The sequence below is a fragment of the Mercenaria mercenaria genome, chromosome 13, assembly GCF_021730395.1.
Source record: "Mercenaria mercenaria strain notata chromosome 13, MADL_Memer_1, whole genome shotgun sequence".
In the NCBI taxonomy this organism is placed as follows: Eukaryota; Metazoa; Mollusca; class Bivalvia; order Venerida; family Veneridae; genus Mercenaria; species Mercenaria mercenaria.
Window position 1 is genome coordinate 9,797,808 of NC_069373.1, and position 13,506 is coordinate 9,811,313.

At 36.6% G+C, this 13,506-nt stretch overlaps 1 protein-coding gene across 1 annotated transcript in view; it reads right to left on the reverse strand.

Annotated features, from left to right (window-relative positions):
• Positions 1–472: 472 nt before the first annotated feature.
• Positions 473–13,506, reverse strand: part of LOC123529891 (inter-alpha-trypsin inhibitor heavy chain H3-like) — a 28,445-nt gene continuing 15,411 nt past the window's right edge. Inside the window, exons 10-18 of the mRNA XM_045310464.2 lie at positions 13,185–13,309; positions 10,895–11,117; positions 10,104–10,294; positions 7,048–7,126; positions 5,538–5,636; positions 4,347–4,457; positions 2,665–2,804; positions 1,762–1,969; positions 473–1,176 (exon numbers count right to left, since the gene is read on the reverse strand). Coding sequence (XP_045166399.2) covers positions 875–1,176; positions 1,762–1,969; positions 2,665–2,804; positions 4,347–4,457; positions 5,538–5,636; positions 7,048–7,126; positions 10,104–10,294; positions 10,895–11,117; positions 13,185–13,309 — 1,478 coding nt within the window. The 3' untranslated portion in view covers positions 473–874. The remainder of the gene's footprint in view (positions 1,177–1,761; positions 1,970–2,664; positions 2,805–4,346; positions 4,458–5,537; positions 5,637–7,047; positions 7,127–10,103; positions 10,295–10,894; positions 11,118–13,184; positions 13,310–13,506) is intronic.

Genomic DNA, 13,506 nt, shown 5'->3' on the forward strand with positions numbered 1-13,506 from the left:
TGGACGTCAATGGTCGTGTTTGAAGGTTTGTAGAGAAAAAAGTTACAGAAATATCAAAAAAGTAAAATACGCACTCTATGAAGAATATGCTGAATTTTATATTAAACAAAATTTCGAAACGGAACCCAAGAACTTCAAATTAGGCGCATTCCACATTAATGATATTTATCCTGGATATGCTTGCAACCCAGAATATCCAGGAAATGTCTGGTCGTCTAAGTCTTTAGTACGGATTCTTTGGTGAAAAATAATTTAAAATTGCAAACACTGTTCCTAAATCTGAACATGTGTGAATTCCTTGAAATACCACTTTATTATTTCCAGCACATTAATAATGGCGTAAGACCATAAGATGATGAAAAGGCCTGTCTTACAGAAGAAAAACAACCTTTTATCTTATGTCGCCATTTACCAGAAATCTTCTGACCAGAAAAGCATTTAACTTTTTCTGAAACAAAACAGTACACAGTAAGACATTCTAAAATGTCATTGCTTGAAAATATGCAGGACATAAATGAGTCAGTTAGATCGAAACCGACTATTACCAGCCAAAGGACAGTGATGTTAATACACTAATTTATACAATTTATGCGGCATTAGTAGCATTGTTACAAGTGTCCAGAGGATTTTTTATTGAGTTTTGTATTCAACGTCACACCGACACAATTATAGGTCCAGTTTTTGATGGCACAGGAAGACACTAGGTGCATCTGAGTAGAAAGTCTGACCTGGGTGACTTCCTGCCATGAAAGAATTGTACACCCCAATAAAAGTTTCGATTCCACTGCAGTAAGGGTAAAACACTTTTGTTCACAGTGAATGTTGAAGACAGTTTAGAGAAACATTCCCCAAAAGTCTCAAAATTAAATATCTATCAGATGTCCATTAAATCGGTTCTCATGAAGGTTGCGCGACTACCAAAGAGTGATTCTTTAAACTGCTTGTGAACCATCCAGCACATTTCTGATCCTTTTCCTATAACTTCCGATCTTTGGACAAGTCTGGCAGTAATTCTATGACGTGTTCGAGTTCCTGCGTCACCAGTGGTGCCATTTCCGCCAGAGTGAGACGGAAACCTGGCTCCTTCTCTTATCTGAAGTCTAGCCTCTGTCTGTCCACTTTTATTTATGAGTTGCTTGCGTAGATAAATATGTTTGAATCCGTTTACAAATTGCCCTGTAACATTAAATAAAGTCCTGCATTATTGCAATTTATTCTATGTTTTCCCTTTAAATAGATTATTTGAAAGTTGTGATTTTTTTAGATCTGCATTTCACTTCTTCTTTTAAATGCAAAAATAAACAAGAGTGGCAAACTGTCACAATATACATCCCGCACAACAAATTACTTTTAATTTCAAAAATGCTCTACATTTTCAGTAGACTAGTTGTCAATTTTATAAATTTCGACTAGTTTAAGGGCCATCCACCAGGTTATCAAACTTGGCCAAGATAATATGCCCATGAACATTCTGACCAAGCTTAGTGAGCATTGTTTAAGAACTGCTCAAGTTAGAAAGCGGACTCTGTCAATTTTCGCAATTTTTAGTAATTAAAGAGCCATAACTCCTGAGGCCCTGAGACAATCTGGTCGCACTTGACCAAGATATTATGCCCATATACATAGTAACCAAGTATTGGTTAACATTGAGGAAGAACTGCTCAACTTAGAAAGCGGACACTGCCCGCCCGTTAGTCGCAGGAGATCCCATACTACGCCCCGTTTAACGGAAGTATAAAAAAAGTCGATCGATTAACTTACCAATTAACCCAGTAGTCATTTTGCTGAATGCATCTTCATGATTTACATATACGTTCAGATAATGTTTTCCAGTTTCCTTTCCCGTATGTCGACTTATAATCACTTTAGCTCCAAACTTAAACAGCATGGTAAATAGTTTACCATTTTCTGACAGCATGAAGTCGTGCCCTCCAAAATGTTTCAATGTTTCTTCTTTCCACTTGAAAACCTAAAACAGTATCAATATTTACGGTTACGTATTACAGCTCATGCTAGGGTGAGAAGTCTCAAGTATATTAGCGCAGTGAGGAATCTCAAGTATATTAGCGCAGTGAGGAATCTCAAGTATATTAGCACAGTAATAAATCTCAAGTATATTAGCGCAGTACGAAATCTCAAGTATATTAGCGCAGTACGAAATCTCAAGTATATTAGCGCAGTACGAAATCTCAAGTATATTAGCGCAGTAAGAAATCTCAAGTATATTGGCGCATTTAAAAATCTGAATTATATTAGCGCAGTGAAAAAAAAATCTCAAGTATATTAGCGCAGTGAGAAATTTAAAACATCTAAGCACAGTGAGAAATCTCAAGCAACTCAGAAAAATGATTATGTCAAGATTACATTATGATTTTGATCATTTTTAGTAGGGTCATAACTGAGATATTTTAAAACATCTTTATGCACTTACCTATCTTCCACATTTGAAAAATATATCAATCTCTGGACAGCAAGATCTCTAATGAAATACTGGACCACTTGAGAAAGTTCATCATAGATATCACATAGTTTCAAGAAATGTTAAAATAAGTTATAAAAATTATCTAATGTTTGCTTCATGCTTTAAACTCATTTATGCTGTTAAACGAGAAGCAAATCAACGCAGAAATGTAAACCAACGCAGATCTGTGATTGAGCCAATACCTTGGTATCAAACAAGATGGCGTCTGGTGTGATGACTATTACATGATGAGACATGTGCACAGCTACTTCTCCAATATATGTCTTTTCTTCACCTTTTTTACCCATCCCTCCACTGATAATTTGAACGTTTACTGTGATTTCTAGATAGAAAGTAATGATACAAATACTTTTAAATGTTACATCTTATAATTTATATGATAACCTGAAATTTTCAGTAATATGAAAGGTATATATCACAATTTTACCGCGATTTATGTTTCACTCTATTTAGCTTACTAACGTGTGAAAGAATTCATCAAACTTTTCAATGATAATTATTTCGTTAATTTGTCTCGAAACCATTAGGTTTTCTAACGTTTAAATATTTCAAGGAAATGTTTCGATTATGTGCCATTTACAGGATCTGTTACGAGTAGATGGCGCTTACAAATATATACAATTTCGACAATCTGTGATGAATATATAAGAATTACCATCACTTAACTATTGCAAGGATCTTTCAGAAGTTTATGAAACTATTTCAAGGATCTGAAGTTTATGAAGCTGATCGCAACAAACTATTTCAAGAATCTGCAATTAGTTTGTGATGCTAATCAGGAAAAACTATACAGTGTATGAAAGTTAACCAAGGGTCTGTTTATGAAAGCAATAACAACAAACTTTTTCAAGAATTTGTAATAAGTTTGTGAAGTTAATCGCGAAAAATTATTTCAAGGATCTGTAATTAGTTTATGAATCTAACTCCGAAACATTCGAGAATCTGTAATGAGCTTTTGAAGCTAATCAAGATAAACTTTTTTTAAGGATATGTAATACGTTTATGAAGATAATCACGAGATCTGTAATGCGTTTATAAAACTAATCACGATTAACTACATCAGATCTGTAATGCGTTTCTGAAACGTATGCATAGCTATTCCAAGGATCTCAAAACAGTGCAAGAAGCTTACCATGCAGGACTTACTCTTTCAATGACCTGAGATCTATTTGGATGGTAAGTAAGTGTATTATGTACAAACGGTGGGTAAAGAATATATAAAATTCCCCGCAACTGTGGTTTTCAAGAATTTGAAATACGTTCGTGAATCACCTTTAGAGATCCTCGATATAGTAAGATTTGGGTAAGGTTTGTGTATCTTATAAACGAGATACGAATGAGATCAACTGTTGACGACGCAAAATTGTGTTTTCGAGGACTTGAAATCAGTTCATAAAAACGTTATCTTTGAATTACATATTCAAAAATGAATTTTTGATTCGTAGCAGTAATATGAATTTTAGCTACATAGTATTGTTTCGTATATTGAAGCTCACTCACAACTTAGTACTTCAGGATCTGTCATTAAATTACCTACCGAAGATATTTTAATTTAAGTACATGTATCATTTGTTTATACTACGTATCTTACAAATGACTAACAACTTTGAGAATCTGTAATGTGTTCTTTGTAGCTAGTCCAAATCTTTCTGTGTACAGGATCTGTAATTACAGGATCTGTAAGTAGTTTACGTAGCTTAATTACAAACGACGTTTTGCTTCAATGTTCTGTTGTAATTTACGCACAACTTACTATTCCGAGGATTTGTAATGACATTATTTAACTTATCTTCGACTTTCTTCATCGTTCGACTTACATTATATTGTATCTGTAATTATGGATTGATGCATTGCAATGACTTACTGTTTCTTGGATCTGTTATGAGATTATGAACCTCCCCTTCCTTACTCTGGACATCGAAGCAAATCGGATGTTCCATATTTTTGATACGTATCATGTAGTGGGGATCTCCTCCTGGGATGTAAATAAATCAGAACACAATAACTTTAAAAGTCTCTCTTGACAGTAGACCAATATTTTCAAATCAGTGTAAAAAGGAATCTACCACACGACCCTGTCTCTTTTTACTGGCTGAATTTTCTTCGTCGAAAAAATGGTTTAATAAAATTCTACCTTGTAGAACAAAGCGGTATGTCACGGTATGTATAAAATACTATGTTTCGATATGGATTACAGTAGATAAATTTAAATCTAAAATAGATAGATCTATGAAAATATTTAAAAAAAACACGCTTTTGGAAGACATTTTTCTAAATCGAAACAAAAGTTCCTGTCACAAAAGAGTATGACTGTTGTTTTTTTTATCAGTTGAGGAGTTTATTTATATTAACCTTGTTATATGAGGTATTTTCATTGTCTTTGAAGTGAAGGAGGGTACAGCTCAAACTCCGGTTATATATCATTCAATGTCGTGCATGTTTAACAGTAGTCGCTGACTGAGTTTAAAAAAAACTTATCATGTGTGAAAAACGGCATCAAATGTGTCCAGGATACTTAAAACACTTTAAATGTAACAATTCTGATTATTTTAGGCTCAAAATTCTGGAACTGCACATTTCAAATTTGACCGAGAATGCAAGTCCATATACACTCGGTTCACATATACAACTCAGATTAAATCAGATGTCATAAGTGAGCTCTTTATAGTGAATACAACTTCAATTATGAAAAAATTAAGCTGTTATCATATCTGAAAATGCTAATGCAACACCGCCCATTATTGACTTTGACTAAGATTTATAGTATGAAGATTTCCAAGACGTGGTCTCTCCAGTGTGTAAGCAGTAAAACTGTTTGCGGACGATGGACGAACGGATGGCAACAAACGAGACAGACCAATCTAGTCCATCCTTTAGCACTTAAAATTCTAGAAACTGACATGCATTAGGACAAGGGGCTCGGTTCAAAGACCTGGTATAGAAACAATCTCTAGGTTTAGTTTGAAGGTTTATGGTCTACATATTCACTAACCATTACACACAGATCTGCTTCCAAAACAAATGTATAAATGTAACTACAACTAAATAAACTCACCACCACCGCCGCCATATCCACCACCTCCTCCGCCCCCTCCGCCTCCGTAGCTGCTGTACTGCCGGTAGTAAAGAGCTGTTGGTGCTGGGGGCTTCGGTGCTAATTGAAACAACAAACACAATTTACATTAAATGTATGATAATATAATGTTTTGATATTTATTAAGGTTAGAAATGCAAATACCTTTGGCATGCGATTACGAATCAAGGCAGTAAAGATGTATATCCGTCAAAGACCCTGTAACTAAATTCAGATTAATACAACATTTTAAGGAAAGTAAAAATGGTTCTGGAAAGTTCTTGCAACATTATAAATAAACACGAGTCTATCTTATTATAAGTAACTTTAGTCTTAATTTCATAATACATCTTAGTGGTTAAAAACCTAACTCCTCCCCGTCTCGAGAGGTTGGTATTAAAATACCTTACGGACTTTTTGTCTGCAAAAAAAACACAAAAGCTACAAGAAAGACCGGAGTTTTAAAACGAAGTATTTCATTTTGCTTTCTGTGCATGCCATTTTCAAGGTGAGAAACAGCTGGCCTCAGAAACAACTAAGCTATCAAATTACTAAACGTGGAGGTCAAACTATTTCTAGATGATAAGCTTTTCAAAATCTCACACCCGATCAGGATGTTTTCCGTCACTAAAGTATTATCTACTTAAGCCCAAAAGTTTATATTGGTTTACACTGGTTCCTCTGTACAAGTGACTAAGATTCCTTAAACATTTACGTCTCAATAGCCAATAAAACTAGAATGTGTCTGTAGGACACAGGGTGTGCCCCCACTGGTACATTTGTCACAAATACCGGGCAATAATTCATATGTTTGCAGTCTTAAGGGGGTAATATAGCCTAAACTAACATATTATGAAAAGGATTCAGTATTCTAGGCCATATACTTTTTGAGCTATGAGCATCACACACAAAAAATACACTATTTTGGCTATTTCAAGGACTGTAACTCTGTAATAAGCACTAAAATTCTCAGGAAGAATGCCATGTGTGCAACATCACATCATGATAAAGACTCAAGCAAGGTTTCATGAATTTACGTCAAATACTTTTTGAGCTAGGCACACTATTAGGTGAAAATGTGCATTTTTGACTATTTCTGGGGTCATAACTTTAAAAACAGGGGGTGGAGCCTGCCAAAAAATAAGAGGTGCACAAGTTAACATCATGATAAAAACTCATGCAAGATTTCATCCATTCATATCATATACTTTTTGGGCTAGACGCGTCACAAGGTGAAAATGTGCATATTTTTACTATTTCAGGGGCCATAACGCTGGAAATAGGGGGCGGACCCGGATGAAAAATAGAAGGTGCGCAAGTTCATATCATGATAAAGACTCATGCAAGGTTTAATCAATTCTTATTAAATACTTTTTGAGCTAGACGCGTCACAAGGTGAAAATGTGCATTTTCTATATGCCCCACCACTCATGGGGGGGGGGGGGGGGCAAAAAAAAAACAAGTATTCCTCAAGCCGTATGTTAAGAATTACCCGTCGGTGGTCTCCACTCGTCATGCTCAACTTCTTGTTTTGTGACGACCATTGATGTCAACGGCGTCACAAATCCATACTGGAAGAAAGAGAATACTCGTACCTACTACAAATATAACTGTAAATCACAAAATCTCGGCACGTTCCGTCAAACTTTCGTAAAGTTCGATCACCAATAACCATCGAGGGGTATCAGTTGTTATAATTCAACTTATATCGACATCCTATCGCTTACTAAACCTAAAGTCTGTTTACTAAACTTTAGTAAAACTTACTACTAATGTACTTATTACAAATTTATTTCAAACAAAATTATGAAACATATCAATCATATCAGAATCCAAAAGAGTGATTTGTCGTTTAATAAACTTATTGTTTTGAGTTCAGTTGCGAAGGAATTACATCACCAGGGAGCAGTAAGAGTGATATGACAAGACCCACCTGAACGACAAACAATGATTTTTTCCAAGACAGGATAACTGTTTGAGATACATTTTTCATTTTAACACGCTATCAAGGATCAGTATCTACATTCTTGACGACATACGTAATATTGGCCCTACTAGCTTGTTTGCTTGGTTTAATAATACATATTTTCAGTCAGAAAATATATCAGGTCGTGTTAGAACTTTATGGTGGCTAATTTCTGCCATTTTGCGTTCACGAGAATTAACAAGTTAAAATGGCAGAAGCGCGGGGCAAAAACTCGCTACTTGGCGGGGGCGCGGAGCGAAAACACGAAAATTAGCGAGGTTGCGGGACGAAAGGACAACATTTAGTAACTCTAATGGCGGGGGCCCGGTGCGAACGCTCGACGTTTGAAGAGCGCTAATTATCATGTTTTCGCCCCGCGCACTCGCCGTTTCAGTAACTAAATCTCGACTTTTCGCCCCGCTACCCCGACAATTAGCGAGTTTTAGTCCCGCGCCCTCGCCATTGTAATGCTTAAATTTGCGCTTTTTCGCCCCGCGACCTCGCAAAATGGCGGGTTCCCGTCCCGCGACCCCGCCGTTTTATTTCTCTAAATTCGACTTTTTGCATTTTCGTTTAGTAAGTGTTACATTCAGTATTTTTAAGCCTGTCTCTCGATGGACCTGCTGCTTCATCAAACCTTTTCCTCATGAGAATACACTTAGTCTAATATATTATGGTAGAATGTATCTTCCTGAGAGTATCTCCGTGATTAGCTGCATCCCAGAGATGAAATTCACTTAGAATGCTAAAACATCTGTTTCGAGCCACATTTTTTTTAATCGATGCCGAATTAATGTAAGGGTCGGCGACTGGATGCCGAAGTTTCTCGCCTAATATACATTTTTATTTTCAGAAAAATAATTATTAATTCTGACATTAAAGTTTAATGTAAACTAGAGCTATCATTTGAGGTGATTAATACTCGCAGGTACCGCTTTGGTACAGGTTATGTAAAATATTGTAATTATGACCTTTGACCTTCAAATGTAACCTTGACCTTGAACCTAATGACGTGGGCTTTGCATTCTGCATGTTGTTATGGTGGAGTTAACAATTGATGCTGGTTTTATGAAAATCCTTCCAGCGGTTAAGAAGATGTTGAGAGGACACATTTTATCTTTGTCCTTTAAGTATGACCTTGATCTTGGACCTAGTGAGCTGGGTTGTGCGCCCTGTTATCGTCTTTGTAAGGATAACAACTGATGACAATTTTATAAAATTTGTTTCAGTGGTTTAGAAGATATCGAGAAGACACAAATTATAGCTATTTGATCTTTGATCTATAGGTGTAACCTTGACCTTGGACATAATGACCTTTATATATGCATAATGCATGTCGTTTCTGTGAGGTTAAAAATTGATTCTAGTTTCATGAAATTCATTTTAGTGGTTTAAAAGATATGGGGAAGATACAAAGTAGAACTAACTGATCTTTGATCTGTAAGCGTAACCTTGACCTTGGACCTAATTACTTAAGTTTGTGCACAATGCATGTCGTTTTGGTGAGGTTAGAAACTGATCTAGTTTTAAGAAATTTATTTCAGTGGTTTAAAAGATATGAAGAAGACACAAAGTATAGCTAATTGATCTTTTACCTGTAGGCGTAACCTTGGTGTTGGACCTTATGACCTATATATATGTACTCTGCATGTCGTTTTGGTAAGGTTAACAAATAATAGTTTACTCGTAGTTTGCGGAAGCAGTAAAGAGGTGCATATAAATGAGCTACTGGTCGTCTGCAGAAGCCCGCGGGATTGTTTGTGACCGAGACCGAAGGCAAACGTGGGCAAACGTGTACTGTCGCTATTCTTGCATAAAAAACATTACACGACGACTTTATGTATTGTTTTCATATGTGATGACTTGACGTTTCCGGTACATTTTTTATTACCATTCTGTTGTTCTTGGAAACGGTAAACATGTTTTAAATATCCGTATCCAGGGCCCAGAAATAAACAACACTATCAAAAGCACATCCTGAACGTTTTTAAACGATTTTTTTTATCTCTCGTTATTACAAACATAAAATTACCAATAATTGTTCATATCACTTCACAATTTGGTGGACTCGAGCATCTTTAATGCTTCAAGAAGAGGTTTTTATGAAAGAAACAAGACGCAGATACCAGATGTCAATCTTCGCAGAAATACATATACGTCCCTGGGAAAGCATTTCAAAAATAAAAATCGGGTATTAACAGTACATGAATTGCCTTGTTTGCATTTTTCTCCCGTTTATACATGGGCGGGTCCAGTGGAAAAAGTAGTTTTTATGCAAGAATGATCAATCAAATGAAGATACTGAGCGCTTTTATTTCACTATAAGATAGTGTAGCTAAATAAACTGGCAACTTAAGAAACATAAAGTACTCGTACATTTCAAACCTCATGAAGGATAACCAGAAACATATACTAATATTATAGAACTTAGTTCGGAGACCAGTCTCTTAGCACAGCCATGTTATTGGTCAACTTCACTAGTACGCTCAGAATTAACCAATAAGATACTAGAACTTTGAAACTGGTTTCAAAATTACAAAATTACCTTTGACCCAGCAATGAAAAACAACAAAACAGGTTACCTTCAAAGACAGTTTCTTTGCTCTTTTATACATGGCATGGACGGCAGTCTTGTCACTTTCCCCGACAGCACTATTTAGCAGTTGTTTTATAGTGATGTATGCCCAGGTTTTCTCCGTTATTTCTTGGAAATCAGTAAGTTGCATTAAATTGTTAGCATCTGACACATCAATGAAATTCGAGTCTTTGTCCACTGAAAAAAATAGAAATGTGACGAGTGATTTATTCGTATATTTTTGAGATACATAGGATGCTTAAGCGCAATTCTTAAGGAAAGGGTTTTATATATGTAGATTTTAAATAAATAATTCTAATATTAGATAGATTGTGAATTACAAATGTATGCTGGCGTTTTGATAGAAAAGCGTAAATAAATGTGTAATCTGAATAAGAAAATAATACCATTTGTAATTTGCGATTTTATTACTCGAACGGAGAACCTGTAAGGCTCGTTTATCATTTTTTATATATTTGAGCCGCGCCATGAGAAAACCAATATAGTGCGTTTGCGACCAGCATCCGCGCAGTCTGGTCAGGATCCATGCTGTTCGCTTTCAAAGCCTATTGCAATTAGAGAAACCGTCAGCGAACAGCATGGATCCTGACCAGACTGCGCGGATGCGCAGGCTGGTCTGGATCCATGCTGGTCGCAAACGCACTATGTTGGTTTTCTCATGGCGCGGCTCATTTTTTTTTTCTGTTTGAACTTCTTATAGATCCGGGTCATGCATATTAATGAAAGAAGTGCGGACACAAGCACGATACGAGATCGGATTTCAACAAAGTACTATACCGGTCAGCACTAAAGCTCCGTCCACAGTATTGCTGAAAATTTCAAGGTCCAGATTAGCCGCCCTAGAGTCTGAAAGTTTGCCGGCAACCACAAGTTCAGATCCCTTGAAATAGTTCTTGAACTCAGACTTGGTTAAACTCTCATCGTCCACGGCGTCCTCAAGGTATTTCACTGAGACATTGTTGAGTAATGTGACTGCTAGCTCGTCGAAGAAACCACTGATCTATTATAACAGAATTATATCTAATACTATTTTTATCGACGTGCTCTATATTGTACATTTATTAAATGACTTGCCGGTCAATAGTCAAAACTATTGCCCGCGCTCCGATATAAGAAGTAAATTTTAACAGTTTTATTTTTACTTATTAGCCCAGTGAAGATGTGGAGTTGGATAAGCATTATTCTGATATTAGGTCTTTTGTTGGGTAATTTCCCCGCTTCAAAAGCCTGATTTTGAACATATAATATCATGGTTTCCACCGGGTGATATCCCGCTTGGTATGGTTTTGTGTCTTGCCTTAGTGGGTTGGCTTTTTGGTTTTGGTTTTGGGCCAAGCTTCAATCCATCCTTTACATGTAGTAGGGTTCCGGGTTCATTGTTTGCCTTTACGGGGTTTCTTGGGCTGGTATGTTTTACGACTATAAGAAATCTTTTCAGATCAGTGTCTGCTGCAAATGTGATTCAACCCGAACAATATTGCATACATCACTTGACAGACAAAACTGGAATTGTTTCCATTTGACATGGATGCCCCCATATACTGTGTCATTCTCTAAATAGCAAAGATTTAGTAAAGACCAACTTCACATGAAGGATGTTTGACTAAACGTTTGATGCAAATTGTATTCAGATAAGGTTGTTCATCTGAGCAACTTTGTATCCATTCCTTCAAAGAGTGAATGAGGAGTTGAACACACCACAGTTCTTCCCTATGGCCTATTTTGTGAAATTCTAGAAAAATAACCACAGAAAAAGTCCATTATTACTGGTCGTCTTCAAATGAAGGTCCTTCATCTGTGAAAATTTCAAGCATATCCTTTCAATGGTGTTTGAGGAGTTGGGCACACAAAACTTTTCTCTATATTCTACATAGCAAAACTGTCAAAGGGCAATAACTGCGGTAAAAATAATCTCAGTAACATTTCCTTCCTTTATGATCATCTGCACATCTTGCTTGTTTATCTGTGAAAGTTTGAAGCAAATCAGGCTTATACTGTTGGGGCAGTTGGGCACACAGGATTTCGATATGCCCCCACATAAATGTGTGGGGGCATAATAAAAATAAGAACTTCTACAACATTTACACATGACATGTAACAACATTTTAAATTTTGTTATAATTGTTATATTTGTATGGAGGCTCCAAATTCACAGAGGGTCTTTTTTATGCCCCCGAAGGGAGGCATATTAGTTTTCAACTGTCCATCCGTTCGTTCGTTAGATAGTTCGTTCTTTCGTCACAACGTTAACTTTTTGCATGAAGGCACTTTACTCGCGAACCACTGCACCCAGGACCTTCAAACTTCACATGCTGATAGTACTTATTGAGTACACGACCCCTGCTGATTTTGGGGTCACCAGGTCAAAGGTCAAGGTCACAGGGGCCAATGTTAACTTTTTGCATGAAGGCACTTTACTCGCGAACCACTGCATCCAGGATCTTCAAACTTCACATGCTGATAGTACTTATTGAGTACACGACCCCTATTGACGTTGGGGTCACCAGGTCAAAGGTCAAGGCGCTGCGGGGGCATTTGTCAACATTAGTGACAGCTCTTGTTTGTTGTTATTTTTTACATTATCATATAGTACAATACAGTAAATACTCCGAATAGTCCTCTTGTTTAGTTATTAGTACTCTCTCTCTCCTCCTGGTAAAATTATTGGTTCGCTGGATGAATTTTGGGCTGGTGCATTATGCTGGAGCGTCCGCATCAAGCATCTGCTCTAAGCGAATGAATGTATAGTTAGTGATACCGGGATACAGCGATCCCGGTACTTAACCCAAATCAGCAGTGAATACCCAACTACGAATTAATTACCGCAATCAAGCTATAACAACAGCAAAAATAAGAAGTAAAGGCAGTGTTCATATAATTATCATCATGATATGTTTCCCTTGTGTTTTATGCTGATATTATATCATAGATAAAACATACTACACAGGATCCCGCATTGCATTTAGGATGGCCGTTAATAACGTTTCCAATTTAAAAGTCATAGAAATAACAATATATGTTGTGTTCTAAACATTTAGCTGAAAAAAAATAAATAGAATGAACTAACTTGTAAATCCGCATCTGATTCATTATATATTTTTCTAGCTACACCATCGTTTTGAATGGCCATTTTCTGTACCAGCCTCCAGTCCGCGTCACTTCCAAATGCCAAGCTGAATATCGGTATATGTTCTTGAAAATGAATAAGAAGAAGTATTACAAGTTACATAAAAGGATCGGGATGGTCTCCGTGACCTAGTGATTAAGGTTTCTGACTTCGAATCACTTGCCCTTCATCGATGTAGTTTCAAACCTCATTCGGGGCGTTAAATTCTTCATGTAAGGAAGTCATCCAGCCGGGTTACGGAAGGTCGGTGGCTCTACCCGGA